Source organism: Onychostruthus taczanowskii, unplaced genomic scaffold (genome assembly GCF_017590055.1).
Source record: "Onychostruthus taczanowskii isolate IOZ18803 unplaced genomic scaffold, ASM1759005v1 scaffold7, whole genome shotgun sequence".
Taxonomy (NCBI): domain Eukaryota; kingdom Metazoa; phylum Chordata; class Aves; order Passeriformes; family Passeridae; genus Onychostruthus; species Onychostruthus taczanowskii.
In genome coordinates, this window is record NW_024504786.1 from 7,555,320 (window position 1) to 7,582,540 (window position 27,221).

The 27,221-nt window shown below is 50.2% G+C and overlaps 2 protein-coding genes across 2 annotated transcripts; both read left to right on the top strand.

Moving 5' to 3' along the window:
- The first annotated feature begins 198 nt into the window (after positions 1 to 198).
- On the top strand, positions 199 to 10,944 carry LOC121344999 (vitamin D3 hydroxylase-associated protein). The gene is made up of 15 exons (XM_041421491.1): positions 199 to 408; positions 1,394 to 1,507; positions 1,834 to 1,977; positions 2,333 to 2,466; positions 2,740 to 2,946; positions 3,466 to 3,506; positions 4,085 to 4,209; positions 4,576 to 4,701; positions 5,423 to 5,520; positions 5,987 to 6,086; positions 6,633 to 6,676; positions 7,297 to 7,336; positions 9,423 to 9,531; positions 10,335 to 10,480; positions 10,743 to 10,944. Exons 1-15 carry the CDS (start codon positions 199 to 201, stop codon positions 10,869 to 10,871), a joined length of 1,767 nt encoding a protein of 588 aa, XP_041277425.1. The 3' UTR covers positions 10,872 to 10,944.
- On the top strand, positions 10,447 to 26,977 carry LOC121345000 (vitamin D3 hydroxylase-associated protein-like). Its single transcript, XM_041421492.1, has 16 exons — positions 10,447 to 10,480; positions 17,347 to 17,569; positions 19,351 to 19,464; positions 19,783 to 19,926; positions 21,118 to 21,251; positions 21,623 to 21,829; positions 22,284 to 22,324; positions 22,538 to 22,662; positions 23,772 to 23,897; positions 24,279 to 24,376; positions 24,547 to 24,646; positions 24,747 to 24,790; positions 25,237 to 25,276; positions 25,682 to 25,790; positions 26,042 to 26,187; positions 26,852 to 26,977. Exons 2-16 carry the CDS (start codon positions 17,357 to 17,359, stop codon positions 26,975 to 26,977), a joined length of 1,767 nt encoding a protein of 588 aa, XP_041277426.1. The 5' UTR covers positions 10,447 to 10,480; positions 17,347 to 17,356.
- Positions 26,978 to 27,221: the final 244 nt, after the last annotated feature.

Genomic DNA, 27,221 nt, shown 5'->3' on the forward strand with positions numbered 1-27,221 from the left:
GACCCACAGTGCTGCTCCAGCAGCCAGACCCTTTCAAAGTCCATGCTCTGCAAAGTCCATTCCCGGACTTTGTTAAAGCAGCTCTGCTTTAACAGAGCTGATGCTGCACAGTAGGCGAGCACAGTCTGCATCCATCAGCCCTCCGAGGAGAAGGTGGGAGAGCCAGGTGTCTGCAGCTGGCCTTAAGAGACAGAAATCATGACCCAAGAGCGACTGTGGCAGGTTTTGGATCCATCCTGGGGAGATCTCCGTGCCCTCTCGGCTCTGCTCTGCAGCTCAGCTGCAGCTGTGCTGCTTCTGAAATGGCTGGGAAGGAGGCAGGTCCAGCAGAAGATGGATGAGGCAAGGAGGTCTCGGCATCTGGCCCTTGAGAGAATGGAGAAGGCAGCTCGCAGGCTTAAACAAGAGGTAAATTTGGGGTATGTGCAAGGAGGGGATTATAATTTGGATAACCAAAGAAATGGGGGTGCTCTGATCAATCCCTCTGTGAATTGTGGCTGGGGCATGGACATGTTTTGGAGCATCACCAACTCAAGGTTTTGTGAGGGTCATCACCCTCCATTGCCTCAAAAGGCCCTCCCACAAAAGACAATGTAAATTAAGTATTTATCAATACAGACCCACTGAGGAAATCCTGAGGATGAAAGAAAAATTGGAGCTTGGGACCTTCTCAGTCAGGTCACCACCCCAGACCTCCCACGCTCATTCTCCTCATCCATCCCTGCTGCCAAGCCTTTCCTCTCCCACCCTCTTTCCTCTACCCCTCCATAGGGATCTTGGCTGCCCCATCATCCTCAAAGTACAAGGGGGTTCCACCTCCTTCCAACATCTGCCCATCAGTGACCAAAAGCCATTTCCTCCTGCCCATGCCCAGGTAAAGAAGCACCTGGATTTTAGGAGGTCAGGCCTTTGGAATTGTCTTAAACCCAGAAGAAATACCTCCTGCTATTCTTTTCTTGGAAGGGAGGTTGCAAACAGCCCACACACTTTCTTCCCCCCCTCCTTGTTAATGATAAATTTTGTAAAACTTTAGCTGGTTGAACTGTTATTCAGTGAGTTAGAGTTAGAAGGGGAGTGAAGGCCTTTAAGAGGGTAAACAGACACAGGTCTAACCACTCTTACAGGTTCATGCAACTCTCCAGTCAAGGTGGAGCTTTCTGCCTGTTTTGGTTCCAGTTTTATGAATTCAGACTCAGCAAATTCCCCATCTGTAAATTCCCCACTGCAGCACACACAGTGCTCTGTGGGAGGTCTGCATGTCTACAGGGCATATATCCTAGAGTTTTCCACTCAAGGTGATTGCTGGGCAGATGTTAGAATTGGGTTTTTGCAGCCTTAACCAACCTTTTCTGTGTTTTTCTTCCTTCTGTACACAATTCTCCACCCTTTGCAGAACCCGGGCACCCAGACCTCGCAAATCCTCTCACTGACAATGGTGGAGCTGGCAGAGAAACTGAAGGAGGGGTCCCTGTCCCCAGAAAGTGTCCTCTACTCCTACATGGACAAGGTGGGTGATACCTCCAGCATGGCAGAGATGCTGCAGGGCTCTGCTACAGTGGGACTTTCAAATTAAAAATCAGCTCATTTGCTGAGACAGCCAGAAATACTGGGGATTACAATTTTTGGTACTGTTATGTCTGAAGGGCGGCTTACAGGCAAATAAGCAGGACAGAATCCAGGGCAGAAAAATAGAAAGAAATACATTAAATTTATAGGTAAAATCTCAATAATGCCAAAGCTTTGAGAAGGTTGAAAATTCATCTTGAAAACTCAATATGTAATGTCTCCTTCCATCCATTCATCTGTCTTGCTGCTCTTCTCTGTCTTGGAGAGGCTTTGGAGGTGAATCGGGAGGTGAACTGCGTGACAGACTTCATTCATGGATGTGAGGATCAGCTCAAGAAACTGAAGAAGCAAAAGGAGAAGGGGCTGCTCTATGGCATTCCCATCAGCATCAAGGACCACATTAACTGCAAGGTACATCCCCAGTTCCTCTGCCTTTTGCCATGGGTCTGGGAACAGGCCAGGATGTCCCATCCTCATCAGGACTGGCTAAGAGTTCCCTCAGACAAGGATGTTCTGGATCCAATATTGTGGGACCAGCAAGCCTGCCTTTCTTATGATTAAAATTTTGGTTTCTGCAGAAAGTTGTAGTCTGTTGTGATCTGGTTTTCCCTGGGATAGTCAGATCCTGTTCCACCTCTGAGAAAAGTTAGGTGGGATCTTTGCCACCAAGAAGCATTCAAGAGGCATCATGAATTAGGTCTGGTTTTGTCACAGCTCCAAACAGCATCTCTCCTTCACTTCAAGAGTTTTGTTTCCCATCCCCAAGGGCCACATCTCCTCTGGAGGGATGGTGAAATTTCTGGGCCAAGTGAAGGAAGAAGACAGCGTCATTGTCCAGGTTCTAAAGCACCAGGGGGGAATCCCCTTTGTGAAAACCAACATCCCACAGACCATGATAAAGTAATGCCATGTTTGCCTTCATGGAAACACTATGACACGTGCCTCTTGCTATCCAAGCTAATTGCAAAAGTTAATTGCCTCCTCACTTTGATCTAAAATGATTTATCTTGTATTTGCTGTCTCTTTCTTCTTAAATTCAGCTGTCTCAATAAATCTATTCATGCCAATTCTACCTGAATTCCACACCCATCCCTGCAAGGCGCTCTATGCCCTGCATTTGTGCTTTGCAGAGGCAGAAGTACCTCCCTCACCTGCTGATCTTCCTCTCCCCAGCTACGACTGCAGCAACCTCATCTTTGGGCAGACATTGAACCCTCTCAACCTCCAGAAGAGCCCCGGGGGCTCCTCGGGAGGGGAAGGAGCTCTGATTGCAGGGGGAGGCTCCATCCTGGGCATCGGCTCGGACATGGGCGGCAGCATCCGCCTGCCCTCCAGCTTCTGCGGGCTCTGCGGCCTCAAGCCCACAGGCAACAGGATCAGGTACATCCCAGCTCCTGTCCCCTTCTTCCACCCACTGTGGAGGCTGCAAGGTGTCCCCCACAGCGCACCAAACTGTGGTAGTGCCTGTGGTTTCCTCCAGGGTTAAGTTAGCATTGAACTTGCTCTGTTAGTAACACAAGATGACTTCAATCTCCATCACAACAAAGACTTATTCAGTTTTTAATAGCTCTGGCCAAGAAGCTGAAAGCAAATCCTACAGGACGATCTCCTTTTCAGATGTTTGCCAGCCCTTGCTCTGCTTATAAGAGTTTTCTGTTTATCAGAGGTGGTTTGCTCATAGATAAGGAGTTAGTTGCAGCAGGGAAAAGAAATTAATAAATACTGTCCCTAGCATCTTCCAGACTGTGTAAGTCTTCTTCATAGCCTAGGAAGTGTCAAGTCCTTGCAGGAACTTTTGCCTTCCTAGATTTGGTTGAGGGCAAATGGGAAGTTTGCAACTCAGCAGGGTGACCTGCCCTACAGCCTGCTGCTAATCTGCTTCTCCCATTATGTTCCCAGCAAACAGGGAGTTGTTGGTTCTCTCATAGGAATGCAGTCAGGTAAGTCCATGATGACATGTTCTTACATCAAACCTTTGCCTCTTACATCTCCAACTACTGAAATGCCAGCAAGAGTGCTTGCTCTGCTCTGTGCCTCACGGCCAGCCAAAGCAGTGACCTGTTAAAGCAGCCTCGTGCTATGACATTTTGCACCATTTGTTCTGGTCCTTGTGGTGGCTGGTGTTGGCTGAACCTCAGCAAGATGAAACCACTGCAATGATGGAATGGAATCAGGCAGTGCAATGCATAGCAGGAGAGGTGTGAGATGTGCCTGCCAAAGGCCTGGGATGTCTCACTGGAGATGCTGCCAGGAGACTGACAGCTTTAGCTGCAGGCAGGCAGCGTTGGTAGAAGGCTGCTGCCCTCTCCCCTCACATCTGCAGAAGCCTGGCCCAGGAGGTCACCAGGCTCATTAGGCTGCCCCTGCTCTGAGACTGACAGGTCATTCCTGCTGGACCTCCTTGCCCATTCCCCACTTCTTTCCCTGACCTGAAAGTCCCCCGTGCTGGAGCCCCACCAGTAGCTCTGTGCCAGCACCAGCCCACCCGGGTGCAGTGACAGGCCCTTTGTGCTCGCAGTGACAGGGGTGCTGGGGCCCATGGCGAGGGACGTGGACAGCCTGGCCCTGTGCATGAAGGCTCTGCTCTGCCAGGAGATGTTCCAGCTGGACCCCACCGTGCCCCCCATCCCCTTCGATGAGCAGGTAAGGCTCACAGGCACTCCCACATCTCCACCTGCCCAGCAACAATCTCCGGAAATTCCTATCTGGTTTCATGTCCAAGATAGCAAAGAACCCAGGGAAACACACATCTTTGTGGACAGAGGACACGCAGCAGAGTGTCCCAAGAAGCAGCCACACAGCAGGGCTGGCAGGCAGGAGGTGGTGTGGAAAAGACCACACCAAGAACCACTGCTGCAGACCTGTGTTCTCACAGCACTGCTTTTCACCAGCCCTGTTCCTCCCCTCATTCCCCCAGCCCAGGAGAGCTCAGCTGGTGCCTCCCTGAGCCCTGGGGGCAGCCCAGCCTTGTTCTTCTCCTGGATGCAGTCGTGGCTCCCCTTCTCACAGGTTTACACCAGCTCAAAGCCCCTTCGCATCGGGTACTACGAAGGAGATGGTTACTTCCAGCCCTCGCCCAGCATGAAACGGGCTGTGCAGCACACAGGGAAGCTCCTCCAGGATGCAGGCCATACGGTGGGTTTCCATGCCTGTGGTTGCCTGGAATTGTTACCCTGCTCCTAACAAAGTCTGGATAAATCACTTTCCGTCTCTGCTTTTGCTCCCCGTAAAAGAGAAAGGCAAATGCAACACCTTGTTTTCTAAACTGGAGTGATCTTCCTTGTATTTCCGGCCTAGCAGATGTGATAATTATGTTCAGATATCTCCACATCATGCCAAGCACGGTTGTTTTCAGCATGCTTGCCGTTCCCATAAATATCAAACTCAAAACAGTTTCAGTGATCCCTCAGCTGTTAAACACAGCTTGTAGATTTCTTAGTGGGTGAGTGGGAAGGAGGCTGGAGCAGTTGACCCTCCAGGGACTTATATTAGCCTACATTTTTCTGTGGTTCCACCAGTGGAAATTTCTATATGGTAGCTTCTCCGATGATGCAAAATAATTTTAAGAAAATTTAAAATTGGTGGTTTGAAATTTCTAAGAATTCTTCTCTGAGAATGTGGAGGAGTGGAGCCTGTGCCAGGTGCCAGTATGTATTAATGCCTTGTGCATGGCTAATGGGCAGGGACAGCAGGCAGATGGAAATGAGGCCTTGCTGTCCTCGAGCAGCAAAGGAAGGTGTAAGTCTCCCACCACTTCCCACTGACATCTGGTGACCACTGATGAGGCAGGAGGCTCACAGAGGGCTCTGAGTCATTCACCTTTGCTGCCTCTTGAACGGGGATGGTTTTCTTGCAGCTTGTTCCCTTTGCCCCGCCAAAGATTGACTACGTGGTGGATGAGCTGTTCACCAGAGGGATTTTCTCAGATGGGGCTGCCCACCTGGTGGACTGCTTGTGAGTAAAACCCCCTTGCTGTGTGGGCTGTGACACCTGCAGCTGCGAGGCCAGTGGCTGCGTCCAGGGCGTTCACACTGTGTGTGCAACTGGACAGTGAGCAGCAGAAGAGCAGTTCCTGGCAGGGTGACTCCAGCACGAGCAGCAGGCAGCTCACACACACAGCTAACAGCGTGGGTGCCCACCAGCCACGCTCTCACCTCAGCATGCCCAGGGCTGTGCATGGCCCCACCACTGCAAAGGCCCCCACAATCTTTATGGCCTTGATGACACAGGCAGTGAAGTACTGACTTATCTCTCACTTTTGGCACGAACATTTATACCTCAGCATTCATTTCTCAGTGTTTTCTGTTGAAATAGGCAGATTTTTTCTTCTAGCAAACCCTGCCTTGGGAGCAGTGCTGCTGTTCCTATTGCTCTGTCTGCAGTTGACTCGTCCTGACTTTTTCACTCTCTGCAATTCCAGCAAAGGAGACATTGTGGATCCCAACCTGAGATCCCAGTACAATACTTACAGGCTTCCTGCTCTGGTGAAAAGGATCTTGGCTATCATTTTGAAACCCATAGTAAGTGTGTGGATGTGGCTCACCTGTGTTACAGGAGATCTGCAAGGTGAGGAGGCTTCCTTGTGCAGGGAGGTAAATTGTACCACCCAGGAATTCTTGGCTGCTTCATGTTAATTGCCTGATGGGCTTCATAATGAAATACATTTCATTTTTAAACCAAAGATGAACTTATCAAGTGAGTCTGACAGACTTTTGTGAGAGTTTTGGGTGGGGAGGTTGAAATATGATCCTTTCTCAGGAAATCTTGTGAGCACACAACCCTTCCAGCAATAAGATCCAGGAGAATGAATATCACTAGCGAGGATCTAAACAGCATTCCCACATCCAGAAGATGACTTCCAGGACTACTAGTGTGGTCTAGAGCCTTATTTGTATGAGTTGTAGTGATTAAATGTGTAAATTTTTGTGGGAGTAAACCCTTTTCACAGGAGCTGGCCTGTCCTTCAGAGCCACTTCTGCTAGAAGACAGATGCCCAAAATGCAGTCGCAGCTATTCCAGCGGCATTGCTGTTGACTAATCCCAAGTTTTTCTCTTTCCTCCGAAAGTACCCACGAATTGCTCGGGACCTGGGTGCTCTCTGTGGAGTGGGGTAAGACACTCTGGGGCAGCTCTGGAGAAGGGGGGTGTGCTTGGCTGTGCCCTCCTGCTCGTGCAGGCGGCTGGATGCCAGCTGGCTGTGCAAAGCCCTGCTGTGCGGCACGGGCTGAGCCAGGCGGGTGTGAGCTGCCTCTGCACCTCCTGGGCTCAGCTCTGGCTAATCCCGGGCTCCTCAGCCAGAGGGTGTCTTAAGAGCTTAAGGATCCTCAGAGTGACAGGGCTAGGATGACTCCCTGGAGATCAGCACAGGGAGATAAAGGCTGGTTTTCCCGTCTGGGTGGTACACACAGCATCCAGTGCCAAGCCAATGCAGAGGTCTCTGCCTGCACGTGCAGTGTGGTGTGAGGTACCTGCACCTCCAAAAGAGGCACAGGCACACCAAACTGGTAGCAAATTAATTTGGAAGACTGATTTTTATCCAGATCTTCTGGCATGCTTTAACAAAAGCTCTTTTGAGGTACCTGTAAGCCTGTGTGCACCAGGGGATCAGCTGGGTGGTACCGTTGCTTGTTCCCAGAAGGATCATGCAGTTACTTTAAAAATGGGCTGGCTGTGCATTTTCTTAATTGCTTTCTGTTGCCACAAAGCTCATTAATTCTGTCACCTTTCCAGATCTGCCAAAAACCTCTGGGACCAGCATGGAGCAGTGGCGGTAATGTAACTTTAACTTTATTTTTCTTACTATAGTGAGAGGTCTCCAAAGTTTCTGAGCGATTGCTTTGCACTCTGTGATGGACTTCAGGTCGGAAATTATTCACCATACTTTGCCCTGCACTGTCTAAGCAAAACCAGCATAGGAACAGCCACTAAAGATGAGGCTTCACTTTGTATTTTCTGTCTCTTGTTGTGAATTCTTAATTTCAGGTATTAGGTGTTACTGTTCTGACCTAAAGCCATGCTTGAACTATCAAGCAGAGACACTAGAAGTCAAAACTTTTGTATATGAACCCTGTGACTTAGATAACTTCCTTGTGAACTCATTTGAGATCAGGAACCTCAGACAGGAAGCTTTTTCCTGGACAACTGCATCCAGTGCTGCCGCAAGCTGACCAGGTTCCTCTTTTAAACCAGCTGAGTTTTATGCTTCAGTTTAGTTTTATTGAGCCTCTTCTTGTCTCTGCTCTGATGGTTGGAAACCACCATGTTTCCTTTGCTCTTTACTCCCTTCCAGTTTATCCTTATTTTATTTTTGTCCTTGGGTTTAAATAGCACCTCTCCTCTCTGGTATTTTCCGCCGCCTCCGTCTATTTATAGAGAGTATCCTCTTTCAGCTGGTGTTTTGCAACGCTGAGGAGGCTGTTTTGGTGTCCTCCCACAAGGCAGGATCTGTGTTCCCTGGGACACCCTCACAATCCTCCCCGAGGAGAAGCATCCCCCAGCCTGCACCACCAGCCTCCATCAGTGCCACTCACTCCCTGCATGTGCACTGTGGCCTGACAAATTATGGGGCAGAGCAAAAACTCCTAAAAAGCTGCCTGCTCACTGGTGGGAGTGTTTGAAATGAAATGGGCATTTTTTTTTTTTAAGGTGAAAATAGATTCCTCTCCCATTCCTGAAAACAGAAAACCAAACCTAACAAATAAACATAAAAAACCCAAGACGGACAAACCAACAAAACACATACAAAAAAGAGCCACCACAAAAACAAACAAACAAACAACAAAACAAAACAAAAAAGCAAAAAAGAAAACACTTTAAAAGAGTTGATGGCTTCAGAGATATTTTGAATTGTTACAGTTCAGTGAAACCATATTCACATGTTTTCATCTACTGCAAACAAGAGCTGATTCAAAACTTTTGGCTAGTGACCAGCTTTTCTCCCAGAAAAAAAAAAAAAAAAATCAGGTTATCTGCAGTGACTGTATTTCCTGGAAACACATCTCATTTGTTGAACTTGCAGCAGGAAGGATCTCAGACAGCAGGTGGAAAATGAGGTCAGACTGAAAAATAGCCCCAAGGCCAGGCCTTTTGTGAGAGAACTGGAAGACTCTTGTACAGAAAATTTGCTGTGAAAGGGCTGTGCAGGACAGGGGCTGGGCCATGGCACAGGTGTGTCCCAGAAACAGAAAATGGCTGCAGAAACAACTGTGGTTCCACCTGTGTCTGTTTGCTAAGACAAAGTGGGACATCTCTTTGGGGATGGATTCATCAATTGCCTGATGTTCAGCAAAGCTGTGCTAAACCAGACTACAAATCTGGATCTCTCTTGGAGCTGCAGTGCAATCCTGAAGCAGTGCCATCCTGTGGGGGATGTCCTGGGGCTTGCCCAAATGTCTCTTGCTGCTTCCTTTCCTTACCTGTATCCTCATGCAGAATGACAGAATGTTTTGTGGAAGTATTTTGGCTTTGTGTTTTTTAATACTTATACAAGAATAACCAAAGCCTTTAGGAAATGTGACTTTCTAGTCATCCAAACAAACTGCTGTTGATCTCCATTCAATATCATTCTAAAATAAAGCTGTTCATGGAAAGGATTGGGTTAATACTCAGATAAATCAGTTCTGAAACACACACCTAGCATTAATGTCTAGGTCTGGGCAGCACATGGTATTCTGACAGGAAACCTAAAAATGGAAGAACAATCTCCTTTGACCCTTCAAAGCACAGTTCAGATTTTATCTTAAATATTTTTTTTGTTGTATCCAGGAAGGCTTTCTCCCTCCTTTTCCTGTGTCAGCATTGATCTGCAACTGCTGTCCAACAGACACATCTGACATCTTCTGTGCCTTTCCTTCCAGGCCTACCGCACTGAGTTCATCACCAAATGGAGGCAGCTGAGGCTGGATGTGATCCTTTGTCCCGTGCTGGGGCCAGCCTTCAACCACGGCTACGCTGGGAAGCTCTTTGGTAATGTGCTCTGAGGAGCCTCTGCACACACCCAGGGCTGTGTTTGCGGGCAGAGCTGCAGCAGGACACTTGAGTCCCGTGGGCATTCCCCAAACCTTGCACGGTGCTGGCTCTTCCCTCTGGGAGAAAGCAAAGGAGAGGCCTCTGGGTGGGTCTTCTCACACCCCCACCTCATCTGAGCTGAAGGTGTGTGGATAATAACGGGGCAGCACTAAGTGGTCCCTCTGTCCCAGTTGTTCATGGGTGAGTTTTCCCTGTTTTTCTGCTGCAGAAAGCCCCAGAGCTGCTCCTGCAGCAGAGAGTGGCAGTGAGGACAGCTGTGGTAGGTTTTGGTACAGGACCAGGCTCTTTTGGTTGCAGCTGTCTCACATTTCCCAAGACTCTGCCAACAGCAGGAAGGGCCATTGCTTGTGACTTGCAGGAAAAGGCCTTTTTTTATAGCTTCCAGTAAGTTAGGGTCCACCTCTTGGGAACCAAAATCCCCACGGTGGTGTTACATAACTGGACATCAGGAATATCTTGGAAAGGTAGCTGGGATTTTTCCCCAGGGATAGATGCAGACTCTGAATTGGTCCCTCACGGAGCACATCTAATCTCCACACGAGTGACAGGTGAATGCACAGGTCACTCTGCTCTCTGTCACTCAAACCTCTCCATCAAAGTCTCTTTGAGGCAGCATGTTTTCAGAGCCTCCTCTGGACCAGCAACTCCAGCCTGCAATTCCTGGAACTCAGGTTACCATCTGAAGGTCATTGCTGGCCCAGCACATCAAATTTTGCCATTTTGCATGCTCTGTGTTGCAGCTGCAACCTCCTACACCAATCTGTACAACGTGTTGAACTTCCCTGCCGGGGTGGTGCCGGTCAGCACGGTCACGAGCGCCGACGAAGAAGAACTGAAGCACTACCGAGGGCACTACGGAGACCCCTGGGACAAGAGGCTGAAAGAGGTCAGCAGGAAAAGAGCTCAAGTCTTAGAACCAGCAGAGTGACAGCTCTGGGACATTGTCCCAAGGCTTGTCTACATCTCCTAGAGGGAGATGCTTGTTTAAACTGCTTGTCTAGCAGCGCAGTTTGCAGCCGCTGTTTCGGCACCCTGGTGTTTGTCAGCCTGGCAGCCGTGCCCTCGCTTGTCTTCCTCTGCCCTCCCTTCCTGCACTGTCCCGTGCCTGCCATGGTGCCCTGACTCAGCACTGTCCTGAACTTTTGCAGGCTGTGTCAGGAGCCCTGGGGCTGCCCGTGGCCGTGCAGTGCGTGGCCCTGCCGTGGCAGGAGGAGCTGTGCCTGCGCTTCATGAAGGAGGTGGAGGCTCTTGCCCGTGGCACGAAGAGAAATGTGTGATTCCTGGGAGCCAGCCTCCAGTGGGATGGCTTTTCATTCCCTGCTCTTCACTCCACCTTCTACCTGATATGAAGCAAAGTAGATAGTGAGTTGAAAACTGAGCTAATGGTTTAATAAAGTGGCACTAAATTAGCTTTTAAAATAGTCAGCAGAAATCTCGTCTCTGTCTAAATTGTCCTTCATTGTTACAGTTAAACTGAGTCAAAAAAACAAAAGAAAGGAGTTAATGCTGGACCAAAGGGATCCAATAACAATAGTTTTTATATTATTTCTTGTATGGTGTGAGACCAAGGAGCTGTTTATTGCAATATTTTACTTCCAGCATTGGGCAGGAGCAGATGTTTGTGGGAGAGGATAGCCGGGTAAGTGCAGGATTCCCCCTCTGGCTGTGCCATTGTTTGGCCAAGAGATTTTTGGCAAAGGCTTGCAGTCATCCCGTGGGTTTAAATAGCTGCCAAGAGAGCTCTCCTCCACAAGCTTGTCCCCTTCCTGAGCTCATTTACTGTCTAGATCTCCACACCATCCAGCAGTTTAGCTGTGCAGGGAGTCCTGCAAAGTTTAATGTTCTCTGTTTAACCATAAGCTGAGAGAAATATTAACTGATCTGTCATCACTCCTGTTTCTCATTATTTCTTCCAGTTAAGCAATGGGAAAAGATGGGGATTTATTACCCACAAACACTTCAGGGAAAACTGAGAAAGCATTTCTGTGGCTACACTTATGCCATTCCACTGTTTGGTGCTTCCAGCCACACTGTGACAATGGTGTGCTGTTTCTTGACCCATCCTTCACTCTCAAGGTGGAAGAAGAGGCTGGAGGACAAAGGAGGAGTGATGAAGGAGATGCTTTGAATAAGCAAGTGTGTGTTGAAATCAGGCACTATCATGAGCAATGATCATTAGGGTGACTCCCTTCCCAAGCCTGCCAGGACAGAGAAGGGGTGACACTGCCCTTGGTACTCATCTGGCTCCCGGGGCTGTGCAGGGGTGCTGCAGTCATCCAGCTGCCTCCCGTGGCCAGCAGCAGGTCTGAGTCACACAGGGAGCGTGACAGTCACACAGTCTGAGTCACCACCCTCTGGCCCGTGCCGAGCCGGGGGAAGCTCCATGGCACACCCTGCCCCGAGGAGATGCTCTGCCCGGGAGAAGCTCCATGGCACACCCTGCCCCGAGGAGATGCTCTGCCAGGGAGAAGCTCCATGGCACACCCTGCCCGAGGAGATGCTCTGCTCCTGCAATTGGCAGGATTGCTGCTGGGGACACCAGCCACGGAGCCCCGGCCTGGGGACAGCCTGTGGAGTGACCAGAGGGTCTCTAGGTGTCCTCTCAAAGGGAAGGTGGGAGCTGTCCATTAAATAAGAAATCTGCCCAGGTAGCATCCCTGGCTAGACCTGAGCATGCACAGAGCTTGTTTTGCAAGGAAACGTGTGTTCTTCACTCCTGTATCCCTCCATGTCTTTGCAAGGCTGAACCAAGTGAAAAAGTCCTGTTTCTAAATGGAATTTCTGTCGCTGCTGAGTAAGAAACTGCACAGCACAGACTCACCAGAAGGCTGGTTTGCACAGCAGCAGCTTTAATACAAAAATTCTCTCTTTTTATAGACTGTTTGATACATACCGACCAGACTGGTCAATCAATCAATACATTTCACTATTTCACCTGATTAGCTAATTAACAAAAGCACCTTTCTTATAAACAATCTTTGACAAAAACAGGAAAACAGAGAGTAGGAAAACACCACCTGCAGGTTGTTTATAATAACAAGCTATCATCCTTTCTGTACAATTCCCTAAAGTCTCACAAGTCAGCCGTGAGAAAACTTCTCTGATTTTCTCACTCTGTGACCAGGCTGTCACATCCACAAATTTCTCCAGGCATACTTGTGCTCTGCATTCCAGCTGTTCCTTGTGATGGCTCTAGAAGGGGTTTGCTGTTCCTCCCACTCTCTCCTGCCTCCAGCCAGTCATTAGATCGCAGGATCGTGCAGCACTCACTCCCAGACCCAGCAGACAAAGGGAATTTCTCCCTGTGATCCAGCAGATGCTAAAGTAGAGAGCGTGGATGCTCAGATAACACTCTCCTGGCACTGAAGTGAATGAGGTAGAGAAGACATCCAGAAGAATGTTGAAAAAGTGTGAGGGAAATAAGACATATGTTTGGTCAGCACGGTCTGACCAAACAGAACAGACCCCTGAACAGACCCCTGATTTAGGGACCTGTTCAGTAATTTATAGATCAGGTAAATGCCTCAGCTGGGCAGACAGCAAAGCACCTTCCTGGGGAAAACTGAGGGCCATTCTCCAGCCAGGCTGTTGATGACATGAGTTGCCATTGCTGCATCAGTGTAGGGGAAAGTGGGGAGGGTGATGCTGAGAGCAGTCTGGTGAGGTCAGGTGCTGAAACACTAGAAGAGAAAGGCCTTTAGCAGAGCATAACTTCAAGTTTTCAGCAGAGTTCTTCCTCCAGGCCTCCTCCAAGCTGGAAAAAGAATGTCAGCCCCTTCCACACCCACCAGCACAGTGCTGCTGTTTGCAGCTCCTTCACCAAGGGCTGCTGTGCAGCTGTGCAGCCCTTGCAGCCCTGCACTGTGCGTTTGCAGAGTGCACTGACCAAAGTCCAGGCTTTGGTCTGTCCCAGAGAATTATGTGCAAATGCTGCTTGGGCCAAAAGGGCTTTGTTTTGACTAGTTTCTTTCATCTTCAGCACAATATCCCGGTTGTGGTCTTTGATCCTTTTTCCTCCTCCCTCTTGATTTTAATAATTTAAATCTGCCCTCCTTAATGCACATTTCATTCTGTGGCCAGATAAACAGCCAAGCAAGGTTGAGAGATTGAGGCATCAGAAAATCCAGGTTCTTTATTTGGTTTTACTTTATTTTGTGGGACTTTTTCTTTAGTTTGCAGTTCACATTGTTGCATAATCACAACACCAGGAGCAAATAAAACGCCCTAGAATGACTTAACACCAACAGAACATGAGTGGTTAGAAGGGGTCAGTTGTTCCCTTACAGGATCCAAAATACACAGAGCTCTCTATGTACCAGGCAGTGGCAGAGAAAATTAGGGAGACAAACATTCCCAGGATCCCAGATATTCGCTTCAAAGAAGTTTCAAGGAAGGTGGTAGTTGAAGAAGCTCAAAGCAAATGTTCAAAAAGCAGGTGAAACAAAACAGCTGAACATAACAAGGCTCACCCTCAAAACACAAAAAAAAAAAAAAAAAGGATCAAGAATTAGGGTTGGTAAATCTTTCACTCTGAAAGAGCTGCTTACTGCACAAATCCTCACCCTTCCAAGCAGGGTCTCAATCTGCTTGCTCTTTATTCTGTTTTCTTTCCTGTTACTGTTCTCCAGCTTCCTACATTCCCTGCTTGTCCGTGGGAGACCAGTGAAAGCCCAGATTCCTGCTGTAAGATTTGTGCCCAGTCATGGAGCAGCTGGGAACATCCCAGTCCCTCCCCATCAGGGCACTGGAGTCACAGCTGTCACTCAGTGGGGACAGACCTGTGCAAGACACCAGACAGGATGGAAGAAATAGGAATGCTCCTGGACTTCTGGTGGAGAACTAACAGCTCTCCACAGCACCCTTTCTGATCATGTCTCTGCCTTGCTGGACAAGTTCTAAGTAGGATTCATACAACTTGGCTGTGGAAAATCTGAGGGAAAATAGCGCAATACCCATAAAAATGTAGGGATGGTCAGGAGAGAAAGCAGCCCCTGCTGTCAGAGGTCTGAGGGTTGCTGTGGGAGTTCTCTCTTCCCATCCTGCCAGTTTATTCAGGAAAAGCCAACAGGGTCCTGGCTGAGCAACTTGAAGAAGGGTTATTAGGGACAGACCCTCACCTCCCAGCTGATGTCCTTGCTGTTTGGAAAGTTGCAGCTTAGGTAGGGGGAAGTTTCTTAGCAGCTGCTATGTTCTGTATGTGCTGGTGGAGTTGGATTGGAACTAAGGAAAGTGTTATGCTTCCAATGGGTATTCCAGGCTGAAATGAGTCAGAAACTGGAGAGTTCCCAGAAAACATTTATTCAGCCCTCTGAGCCAACTTGAACAAGTTCCCCAGAGGGGTCCAGCCCATTTCACTATGATTTCAGTATTTTGTAAAATGTCTTTAAAATTCTTTCAGAGCAGCATAGTTAACGTGCCTCATTTTGTAAATAGTTTTAAAAAGAGCATCAGAGTACTTGGTTACAAATACATGAACACAAGACACAGCTGTCAGGATTTATTCTTTGTCATTTCAATCAGAAGGGGGTCAAAGCTGACAAAAATGTTTCTTACCAATTTAGGGAAAAACCAGTTCAGTTATAAGAATTTCAGAAAAGACCCAGCCTGCTTGAGAGCTGAACCTGCTGAGAGTGAATCAGTGCAGTTTTGCTCTTGCAAGCAAAGATGGTGCCGGTCTTGCTGAGGACAGGAGGGGACTCTCTGATTTGGTTTAATTGCCTTTTTCTGGGATGGTCAAAGTGAAGGGCATGTTGTGGATGCCACAGTGAAATCCCAGACCAGATAACAGGCTGACTCTCCTCATAAAAAGGGTCATGGCTTTCATATGAACTCCACCAGGGGCTTTGACCTGGTCTTGGGTCAATTCAGGTGACAAAATCAACATGGAGAAGTGAATATTGGCCTGCAAGTCAGGCTGGTCTGTCTCCTCTGCTGTGGACTTGAGATTTCACTTGGGACATCCCTCTACTTCCCTCCTTTAGGTTCCCTTGGATTTGTGGCCTTGTGGTGGCAGGAGCAGCCACACCTCAGATTCATGAAGGATGTGGAGATGCTGGCACATTGATAGGAGAAGGGTTTTCCCAGCAGCATCCAGCACCCAGCCATCTGGAAATGCAGCTGTGCCTGCTGAAAAATGTGCCTTTTGAAATGCCAAGTCAGTCCAGACACAGCTGTGTCTGCCTGTGTTAAACATTTACCAGGTGTCTAAAGGGCAGGACCGGGGCACAGATCCCAGGGCACAGGCAGATGTGGGAGGATGTGGGAGGATGAGGGAGGCCGATGCCTGACACTTCCCAGCACAGGGAGAAAACCCTCCCACATCTGCTCAGCCCATCACAGAGGTTGCGGTGCTGTCACACAGGCAAAGAAGCCACCTCTGGCATGGATTCCTGGAGGCTGGATGAGGACTGGGAGAGGGCTGGGCACTGCTGCATGCTGGCTCTGCTCACATGCATCACTCTGCACCTTCTGGAAGCTCCTGCTGCAGCCAGCACCATGCAGCAGGAGCAGGATGGGCTGCTGGCATCTTCCCAAGCTGCAGCTCTTTTCACACCAGCAGTGCCAGAGCAGAGGGGGCACCCTCCAAGGAAGGGTGCCACTGGAATGGACACAGGAAAAGGCCAGCTCAATGTGTTACCACACTGCTGCCAGCTCCAGAATGTTTCCTTGAGGACACCAAAGCCAGATTTCTTCAGAGACCCTAAATTTCTCTAGTTACGAGCTAAGATAAGAACATTCCCAGCTGACACCAGTTGTGACAGAAAGCAGCAGTCAACTCTTACAACTGCAAAGAACAGACATGACAATGGAAAACTGAGCACTAGAGGACCACTTAGCCCTGAAGGGAGAGGCCTCTTCAGCCTCCATTCCATATCCAGTTCCACACTCTGCTGGAAGCTTGCAAAGCTTTGTAACACACAATCCATAGCTGCCCAAACACTTTTCCCAAGGAGGGGACCCATAGGGAGGATCCACCATCCAAAAGCAACAGAGGAGGCTGCAGACAGACCATGGCTGCTGTTGGCTGGGTTTCACTGTGGCCTTCAGCCCAGTGTGTTGTTCTTGGTGCTTGTAGTGAGAGGCACCCGTGCTGGAAAGAGGTCACACACAGCCTTTCCAATGTCTGGTGGAAATAGTTTGCTCCTGGCCTCCAAGCCTGTCGGATTTTCCACTCCTAAGGCAATAAAAACTTGCTTTGTCACAGGGTGGATCAGCCTCTCCTTCTGGTGCATGAGGACATCACAGCAGTGCCAAAACATCCTCTGGTCACCATGGCAGCAGCAGAAGGGACTTGGTGAGCCCAGGGTACCCCACAGCTATGCATTCCCTCAGCATAACACTCCCCAGCCCTGTGCAGGGAAGCCTTGTTATTTCAAGCTGGTTTTCCTCTTCTCCCATTGTCCTCTCAGGCTACACAGGAAATAGGAGAGCAGCAATTTCCTTGCTGCATTTGTTCAGTTGATCCTACAGTCCTCCCCAGCGGAGAACTTCCCACAGTCCAGAAAGCCCCTATAAACCCAACACCCCAATGAACACAAGGTCCATTGGCCAAACTCTACCTTCTCCATTTCGTGGTTAATCATTCTCACTGCACACTCCACCTCCAGGGCTTTGCAGGGGCCAGCTTTAGACTGAACCCTCTGAACTGTTTGCTGACCCAGGATAGTGATGCTGGGGGGAGGGATGGGCCTGGGGAGCCAGGGAAGGTCTCCTGCACCTGCCTTGCTTTTCCTTCTCACTGCGTCCTCGCAGAGCAGAAGTGATGATCCAGCAGCAGCAGCTGAGACAGCTCCTGCCAGAGGGGAAGGTGGACACTGCTGCTGCCCTCGCCCTGCTCGGCGGCTCCGTGGCAGCCCTGGGGGTCTGGAAATGGCTGAGCAAAAAGATGATCCAGAAGAAAATGGAAGAGGCTCGGAGGACCCGGGATGAGGGTATGAAGAAAATGGCAAAGGTTGTCCAGCAGTTCAGGGAGCAGGTAAACCATCCTCCCTGGGGGTCTGAGTCCCTCTGGGGTGTCTGCTGATGCTGTCCTTCAGCTCCTCCTTCCAGCTCATGGCCCCATAGCTTTTATAAGGAGGAGATGTGCCAGCAGCCCTCAACAAGAGGGAGGGCTGCTTTGGGAGAAAGGGAGATCACTGCTCTCCTCAAGCTGGATGAGGTGTGGTGGGAGCCTACTGCTTGGGGAATGTGAATTACTCACTGAGAAGAGGTTTTTGAGCAACACAGGTGATTATGCACTGGATCTGCATTGATCCAAACCCCTGTGCTTTAATGATCTGGAAATGTCTCTTGCCAATAATGGGTAGAAGCAAGAAAGCTTTTTCTCTGCTTAACTCTAAGTTTGCACATCTGTTCACACCCCTCTACCTTTGGTTCTAAGACTTGGCTTCTGGACAGCTCCAGGGGTGTCTCCAAAAACAGCATTGTCAGTCAGTGGCACCTCCCATCAGGCTGCCCAGAAGGGGCCTGGTCTAACTTTACACTACTGAAACACAGGGTTTTCAGTGTCCCCTGGGAACAACCAGGACGTGACACGGGGGTGAATGAGCCAGGCATCCACGCAGCACAGCCCTGAATTCTACTGCAACATCATTTCTAACCACCTTTCCTTTCTGCTCCATTCACCTCTGAATACACACGGGGTAAACCAGCTCATGTTTATACAGGTAACACACCTGGAGATAAAGCACACCAGCTAAAAGTGAAACATATATCTACAACCTTTTTTCTTAAGTATAGATCTATACAAATATAAATATATGATATAAAACCTCTAAAAACCTGGTGGCACTGAGAACTGCCAGTGTTCTTTACCTGAGTAGACCACCCATGATTCCTCACTGACTTCCTTGCAGTTTGATGGGCTGGAGCTGTTAAATGTTTGTTCTCAGCCTTGGCTGTCCTGCACGGCCTGCATCTGTTCTGAGGGATGAAAGGACAGCCTGAGACTTGTGTGCAAGGACTTTGCTACCTTCTGCCCAGGCAGTGTTTGTTTAGCTGAGGTTATGTCTTGGTCAGTGGCTAACTCCCACCGTGCCAGGAGGAAGGCATTGCCTTGTCCTCTGCCTCAGTGGATGGACAAAGCCCTTCAGCACCTGGGTTCCTGTGCTTGCATCCTGTTTGTGACATCCAAACTCAGGATAAAACACTTGGCAGCTCAAGGTCTGAACCCCCACATGCAGGATCTGCCTTTACAGCAAACTCTGGTGATAATGTTGACAAAACTTAACAGCCTTATCCCCCGAGCTAAAGGGTAACTGTGGGGAGGCCTTTGAGCCTTTTAGGGGAACTTCTAGGGTAATGTCCTGGAAGAACTTCCCACAAAGGGTCTTCTCCCACGGTGCTCTGCAGCACTGTGTTAATCTGCCCCTTCCCTGTAGGTCACTGCCCTTTGCCCTGTCCTGGTACTGCCCCTGTGCCCGCAGACCATTGGCCCCTGACCCCACACTTAACCCGGGACATTGCGCTGGTTTCTTGTCTTCTGTCCCCAGACTTCTTCAGCATGGCTCTACAACAAACCTCGCTGAGGAGGTTTATTGTAGAACTCTTCTTCTCTGTAAGAACTCTTACAGAGACCCTTTCTGTCCTTCTTTGCTGAGCTATCTGTGGTGTGAGTGTGGATTGTGTGACACTCTGCCTGCCCAAGCGGCTTTCTCTGAAGATGCTTTTGGGAGGTAGCAGCAAACACCATCCATTTTCCACATTGCTACATACCTGGAGCTGCTGCCCTGGATCCCCCTCACCTTCCCCCTGCAGGTCCCCAGTGTCCAGACAGATGCCATTCTGTCCCTGCCCCTGCTGGAACTCACTGGAAGACTCCAGGAAGGGTCTCTGTCCCCCAGGACCGTCCTCTACACCTACTTAGAGAAGGTGAGTGTCCATCCACAGTGAGATGGACAAAGCAAATCTTTCACATTTTCCATGCCATGGTGTGTGTGCTGGTGGCTGAAAAGGCTCCTTGGAGCTGGATTATGACCAACCTTTAACACAGGAGATATTGAGAGAAAAACATGCTCTGTCTCCTGGGTCAGATCCATCACTGGGCAGTCCTTTGAGATGGCTTGAGCTGGGATGCTCTGGGGAGGGGTTTATTCAGGCTGTATTTTGTAAATCAAGGTAGCTGCTGAATGCAGCTGTGTAATGATGCTGTTTTTATCCACCACCTGTTCCTCTACATGCCCAACAAAGGCCCTGGAAGTGACCCAGCAGACAAACTGCTTGCGACACTTCATCCCAGAGTGTGAGGAGCAGCTCCAGGAAATAGAAGGGCAAAAGGAGAAAGGGCTGCTCTACGGCGTCCCCATCAGCATCAAGGATCACATCGGCCACAAGGTTCTTCCCTTTGTGTTTGTGGATGTCCCAGAGTGGGCTGGGCTGGGTGTGGAAGTGGTGGGAGATGGAGAATGGGGAAGGGACCCAATCCCTCCCTGCTTGCACCACAGGAAACCTGGCTGTGTCTGAGGAGCTGCAATCCAGTGGGCACTCACTCATTCACTCACTCACCCACTCGCTCACTCACTCCCCCCACACCCGGTGGGATGTGGGAGAGAGAATAGAAAGGGTAAAAGTGAGAAAACTTGGGGGTTGAGATAAAGACAGTTCATTATATAAACTCTGCACACAAGGAAAGCAAAACAAGTGACTTGTTCACCCCAATCCATGGGCAGGCAGGTGTTCAGCCGCCCCCAGGAGAGCAGGGCTCCATCATGCATGAAGGTAACTGGGAAACCCCAAGTTTCCCAGTTACCATCACCCCAAACATCTCCCCTTCCTTCCTCTTCCCCCAGCTTTATATGCTGAGTGTGACTCCATATGGCATGGAATGTCCCTCTGGTCACTTGGGTCAGCTGTCCTGACTGTCCCCTCCCAGCTGTGCACCCCCAGTCTGCTCCCTGGTGAGGCAGTGTGAGCTCTGTGCAAGCCCTGCTCAGTGATAACAATTACATCCCTGTGTGATCAACACTGTTTACAGCACAAAATCCAAAACACAGCCCTGTAGTAGCTACTGTGAAGAAAATAAACTCTAGCCCAGCCAAAAGCAGCAGAAACTTCCATCAGCAGAGAAAAGCCAGGGATGAATAGTTATAGGCACAAATGATTTCTCCTCTGATACATGACACAGTACAGCCTGCACTAAAGTTGAGCCCCAAATACCAAAGCTAACTGAAAATGGCTCACACATTTTGTTTACCTGGGATTATTCCTTCCCTGAACACCAACTGGTGGATTCACCTGGACAGCAGGATGCTGGGTTTGATCCTGAGCTAGTGCACCTATGGAGTATGGAGTATCCACTGGGTCAGGGGAGAAAAGGAGCAAGGAAAAGAGCAAGGAGAGCTGCAGGAGAAGCTTCAACCCAGTGAGTGCTTGGCAGCCCTCTGCCAAGGATGGAAGGAGAGGGAAGGGCTCTCAAGGGAGTGGGTTGGTACCAAACACACAACTCCAAAGGAATGCCAGAGGATCCTTCCAAAAGAGCAAGGGAACTTCACTGACCGTGTCCCTTGTCACTTCTCCTCTCTGCAGGGGCACTTGGCAACCTGTGGGCTCGTGCAGTGCCTGGGCACTCCGATGGAGGAGGACAGTGTCCTGGTCAAGGTCCTGAAGAGACAAGGGGCCATCCCATTTGCAATGACCAACGTGCCACAATCCCTCTTCAGGTGACATACATCACTAAAAATCTGGTTGTGCTTCTGAAGGAAAATCCCAGCCTGTAGGTCCCCGGACAGGCTCCTCCCTGGCTCCTGAGACGTGTCCTGGAGAGTCCCTCTTCCATTATCTGGCAACAATCTCAACTGAAAAAGCTGCCAGATAAAAGATAAAGAGGGGGGAAAGCCTACCATGAGTTAAGACAAATCGAGTGCACTTGTGCATGGGAGGAAGAGCATGGGAATGAGCTGTGTCCTGAGGGATTTATGGGATGAAAGGATGGGGTTGGCTATGCCACACAGGCTCTCTGCAAAGGAAAACAAACAAACCCAAGGCATTTGGCTGTTCCTCACAGCCTCTCTCCTGGCTTTCTTCTCCCCAGCTACGAATGCAGCAACCCCATCTTCGGCCAAACCTTGAACCCCTTGAACGCCCAGAAGAGCCCCGGGGGCTCCTCGGGAGGGGAAGGAGCTCTGATTGCAGGGGGAGGCTCCATCCTGGGCATCGGCTCGGACATGGGCGGCAGCATCCGCCTGCCCTCCAGCTTCTGCGGGCTCTGCGGGCTCAAGCCCACGGCCGAGAGGCTCAGGTGGGTGCTGGGGCTGCCCTCCCCGCCCTGCTCCGGGGCAGGCTCAGCTGAGGGGGAAGGTACTGGGTGAGAACTTGGAGGCAGGAGAGAGGGTGGCTCTTAAAGGGTGGCTTGCTTTGCTCCAAACCTCCCCCAGGAGATGGCATGGTTGGATTTAGTGGGAAATGGGCATATTTTCATCTTAAATCTAGCCTGGACTTTAAAATAAAAGGGAGTTAAAGGGGTTAAATAATGCCCAAATGGAACAGTTTTGGTTAAACCAAAACTAAGATCTGTTGGGGTTTAGGTTTATTTATTTTGGCCAAAATTTCCTGGTTTGAACTACTCTATTCAAATTTTTGAAATAATTTCCTTCTATTTCTGGTCTTGAGCTGCAGACCCCACATGCTTTTCAAACACATTGTGACTATTTCCCCATTACTGAAATGACAATGTAGTTCTTTTTTTCCCATAGCCTATCTGGAGTGACTGGCCCCATCAATGGCATCCTGGCAGGTACATGAATTTTAAATTCCTTTTCCCTGTATCCTGTGAAGAGCCTGATGTTCTCCTGTAGGCCAGAAGATACTGAGACAACAAAAGGCTGTCTGGAGTCCATCTGAAGCTTCCCTCACTGCCTGCCCACCCCGACGTGGCTGTGCAGAGGGGTGGGCTGGTGTTTGGCACACCCATCTGCTCACTGTGGGTGTTTGCTCTTGTCCCATGCAGTCCCTTGTGCCCTGGGGCCCATGGCAAGGGACGTGGACAGCCTGGCCCTGTGCATGAAGGCTCTGCTCTGCCAGGAGATGTTCCAGCTGGACCCCAGCGTGCCCCCCATCCCCTTCAACGAGGAGGTGAGGCCTTCACTCAGCAAGCCCTGGTTCCTTCCAGGGTGCCACACGCCCTCCTGAAGGGTCCAGTTATCTTTACAGTTCTGGTTTTCAGTAAAACAGCTCTCTTTGAGGGCACAATTCATAATTCTTATTTTTAAAAAAATAGGCAAATCAGTAGTTATCCTGTCTTAGCTGGAACGCAGCTAATTGAATTGAGAGGATCCAGGAAAGAGCAGGGAAGAAGGTGACACTGGGAGCAAATGGCTGGAGATCTTTAGGGGAAGATGAAACAGGAGCAGAAACTGCTGCAGCAAATCTCTTAACTGAGGGTGTTCCCTTTCTGTCTGCAGCAGACCAGCTTCAGGAGGTTTTTCCAGCTCCACATTTTTTAGCAGTGGTTGAATCCACTTGTCTAGAGTGGCTGTGCTCCTCCTGAAGGAGGGCCTGGAGAAAAAGGCAGGAGTAGACTTTTGGAAAGGGTAACTATAAGCAGCAAACCAGAATATTAGTTACTCCTTAGCATTTGGAGCTCTTGCCCCCTTCTGCAGTGGGTGTCAGTGTGGGAGCAGACCTCCCCCCAGCAGGGTGGGTGTCACGAATGAGTGATTCAGGTCATCTAAAGAATCACTGTCAAAGGCATTGCAAAAAGCAGGTTTCAATACAAATCTGCAAAAGGGTGACAAAGTTCAATGACAGGGTTCTCTCTGAAGATGGAGCACACAAAGGAATATCAGCTCAGTGTCACTTTGGAATGATTTGCCTGGAGACTGGGGATGCAAAGGACAAGGGTGCAAAGGTCAGGGAAGACCCTCCCACTGAGTCACAAGGTTCAGAAAGGACCCCCTTGCTTTCTAAACTCCTGACAGAGCCTAGGTACAGCTGAGTCCAATCCTAGTCCCAGACTGGCCAACAGTTCATATCTAAGAATTTAATAGGGAAATACAGGGAGCAGGGGAGACCCTCCCACGGCATCACAAGGTTCAGAGAGAACCCCCCTCGCTTTCTTGATGTCATGTGGCTGTGGCTGGATCCATTCTTAGTCCCAGACCTGGTCAATGGTGTATGTCTGAAGGATTTTCACAGCAATCCCATTAGGAACAGGAATGACAACTGGTGTCTCCTTGCTCCAGGTGTACTCCAGCTCCACTCCCCTGCGGGTCGGGTACTACGACACCGACGGATACTTCCCGCTGCCCCCCTGCATGAGGAGGGCAGTGCAGGAAACCAGGCGTGCTCTGCAGGCAGCTGGGCACCAGGTGAGCACCACCACCCCCTGCTCTCCCCCCCAAGGTGTCCCCAGCCTCGCTCCTCGCTGAGGAAATCACCCTTCAGAAACCAGACACAGCTGCCAAGCACATCTGTGGGAAAAATGACCTGGCTGAGGTATGGGATTATGGTACTCCAGCCACATAACACCAGGCAGAGACCCCTCTGCCTAAGAGAGCAGTGCAGCTCAGGGGCAACCAGCAGGAATAATCTCATGGGGAGATTATTGGATGGAAAATGGTTGAACCAGGGCTTCTCTTGGCACGTGAAGCCCAGGGAGATGCTTCTCTGCCTCTGAGGATTATCCACATCTGGGTCTTGGAAACCACTCACATCCCCAGGCTGCTACATAATCTTGTGTTTTGGTGCAGCTGGTGCTCTTCTCTCCTCCCCGGATCCCCTATGTCATGACTGAACTGTTTCTGAAGACGTTTTTTGCTGATGGAGGCCGTACCTTTTTGGATGTGTTGTAAGTAGGAGCCCTCTGGCAGCAGTGCTGCCAACACCTCCACCCCCATGCCATGAGCATGGCACAGGCACAAGGAGCCCAGCTCTCCCACCCAAACAGGCAACACTCAGCTCTCTGAGAAAGAGAAAACAGCTTCTCTGGCGTGACCCCATCTCCTTGTCATCTCTCAGCACAGGAAATATTATAGATCCAGGCTTGAAACCACAGGTGAATTCCTGCAAGATGCCAAGGCTGGTGAAGAAGCTGCTGGCTCTGCTTCTTAAACCTCTGGTGCGTCCCTGTCCCTCAGGACAGGAACAGGGGCTTCCTGGGGTGACACAAGTTACTGCAGCCCCATGCCATGTCCCTAAGGAACCTTGTGCTTTTCCAGTTTCCCCGCCTGGCTGACTACCTGAGCGCCATGGCTGGAATGAGGTGAGATGGAATTGTCCCCAGGGATGTCTGTGGAAATGGGTGAGACCTTCTCCTCTAGGTGTCCTTGGCTGGGGGGGACTGGATTCACAGCAGGCTGTGATCTGCTCTCTGCAGGGGCTGTCCCTCATTCCTGGACACAGCTTCACTGCCCCTAGTGATATCCTGACAGGAATGGGGCACTTGAATGGATAAGGTCATTACAGGAAGCCTGTGGAAGAGATGAGTATTAAATCCAGGCCCATCAGGAAAACCTTCTCTCCAGCACTTCCAGACATTTGCTGCTTAATTGCTTGGCCAGATGCCAAAGGAAACTTTAGGAAGATTGTGAAAGCTGTATTGTTTCAAGCAATTGCTAAAATCACCAGGGCTTATCAACCCAGAGGACTATTTAAGCAATCCCTGCTCCTCTTACAGCTTAAAGATGTTGCTATGATTTCCACTTGCAGGTCAGTGAAGGAGATGTGGAATCATCACCATGAAATACAGGTTTGTTTTGAAGACTTTCCTCTTTGGCATCATGCTGCAAGTTGAGGCTTTGTGGCAAGCGCCAGGTCAGAGAAGTCATGGGATTGGAAAGGGATTGTGCAGGGGAGGGGCTGCTGGGGAGGAGACAGGATGGAGGGAAAGGCACAAAGAATGATAGGAATGGGGTGGGTGGGTTTTTGAGCCAGACAGAGCTTCACTGGTTGCCTGCAGTGCTCATACCCAGGCACAGTGAAGGCTGTCCTGGGAGTGGGGATGGCCAGAGTGGGACCTTTCAAATTCCTGGCCACATGCAGTGCAGGCAAACACACACTCCTCATCCCTGCTGCTGCCTCCTCGGCTGTGCCTGGAGAGGCTGGGAGGCTCCAGGCATGGCCATGGCTCCACGACACGCCCCTCTCTCCCCAGGTGTACCGCTCCCAGTTCATCAGCCAGTGGAAGGAACTCCAGCTGGACGTTGTGCTGTGCCCTGTCCTGGGGCCTGCCTTCACCACGGGATACCCCAGGAAACTCCTCGGTAAGTGAGTCTGGGGCCTTCCCAGGAGGGCACAGAAACACAGCGGCCGAGACTGGAGGGAAACACCCACTACCATGGAGCTTCACTGCCCACCCAAGCATTTAATGGGAATTAGGAAGGAAAAGTAACTACACAGAGCTCTCTGAGCAGGTGGAGACAGACACAGCTCTCAGGGGATTCAGTGAATATGGAATGTGTAAGTTTGAAGACAGGAGGCTGTGACAGCCTGCGTCCTCTCCTGCTTCTCTCAGCTGCCATCTCCTCCACGATGCTGTACAATGTCTTGAACTTCCCCGCCGGGGTTGTCCCCGTCAGCACCGTGACAGAGGCTGATGAGGAAGAGCTAAAGCTTTACAAAGGATGCTGTGGTGACCCCTGGGACCGGACACTGAAACAGGTAGGGCAAGTGGGGGAGCAGAGACTGCTGATGTGTGTTCAGCTCACAGTTTCATCAGTATCAGGGGATCCTAAATATCTCCATCAGTATGGGCACAGTGCAAAAAAAATTGTATCTTCTTTATACACCCCTTGCTAATCCCCAAACCCACCCTGAACACACCCCTTGTTCTCCCAAGCCCCCAGCAGGTAAATCACTAAGTTTTGGGGGGAGTAAAGGATCTCCCATAGGCTGGGCAAGCTGAAGCAGCAAGGAGTCATGCAGCAAAGCTGCTGGGAGCAGGTCCTTGCAAGAGCCACAGCCCACAGCACTGCACTGCACTTTCCTCCTGCTCCACGTTGCCTTCAACCAGGCCCAGGCTGTCAGTGGAGCATGGATCAGGAATGAGGATGCTGAAGGAAAAGGGATCTGCCTACAAGACAGCTCAAGGCAGAGCTGGCTGGGGTGTGTGAGGGGGAAGGTGTCTCAAACACATTACCCAACACTTGGCAACCATTTCTATCAAAGACCAAGAGCCCTCCCTCTGCCCAGCACACTAACAGGGCTCAAACTCCAACCTCCCCACGCCGTGGGATGAGCCACAGGCCTAAACCAAGCTGCCAAGATCTGCTGGAGGTGCGAGCCCCCGGGTGACCCCTCCTGCCCGTGCCCCCTCCCGCTGCAGGCTGTGTCAGGAGCCCTGGGGCTGCCCGTGGCCGTGCAGTGCGTGGCCCTGCCGTGGCAGGAGGAGCTGTGCCTGCGCTTCATGAAGGAGGTGGAGACCCTCAGCCGTGACAAGAGAGCGGCGTAGTCACCACGGTGCCCAAGGAGAAGGGACGGCGCTGCAGGACTGCCACCAGCAGTGCAGAGACTGCACTGAGGAGGGGAGGAGGAAGGAAACGCCACCTCCTGACCCCTCTCCTTGCCAATAAACACAGATCCTGGAAGGAACACAGATGTCCTGCAGGACTGCCTTAAGATAGGTTCAAACAGTGGTAAATCTAGGAACTGCACTTCCAGCAAGGATGGGTGGCCATTTCCACCAGTGCTGCCTC

What these genes read in the sequence shown, in the direction of transcription:
- LOC121344999 (XM_041421491.1), top strand. Translation starts at nt 199, where the DNA reads ATGACCCAAGAGCGACTGTGGCAGGTTTTGGATCCATCCTGGGGAGAT. An exon ending in TCCAGGATGCAGGCCATACG is followed by an intron (nt 4,702 to 5,422) that starts GTGGGTTTCCAT and finishes GTTTTCTTGCAG; the next exon opens with CTTGTTCCCTTTGCCCCGCC. An exon ending in ACCAGCATGGAGCAGTGGCG is followed by an intron (nt 7,337 to 9,422) that starts GTAATGTAACTT and finishes CTTTCCTTCCAG; the next exon opens with GCCTACCGCACTGAGTTCAT.
- LOC121345000 (XM_041421492.1), top strand. Translation starts at nt 17,357, where the DNA reads ATGATCCAGCAGCAGCAGCTGAGACAGCTCCTGCCAGAGGGGAAGGTG. An exon ending in CCATCCCCTTCAACGAGGAG is followed by an intron (nt 22,663 to 23,771) that starts GTGAGGCCTTCA and finishes TCCTTGCTCCAG; the next exon opens with GTGTACTCCAGCTCCACTCC. An exon ending in ATACCCCAGGAAACTCCTCG is followed by an intron (nt 25,791 to 26,041) that starts GTAAGTGAGTCT and finishes TGCTTCTCTCAG; the next exon opens with CTGCCATCTCCTCCACGATG.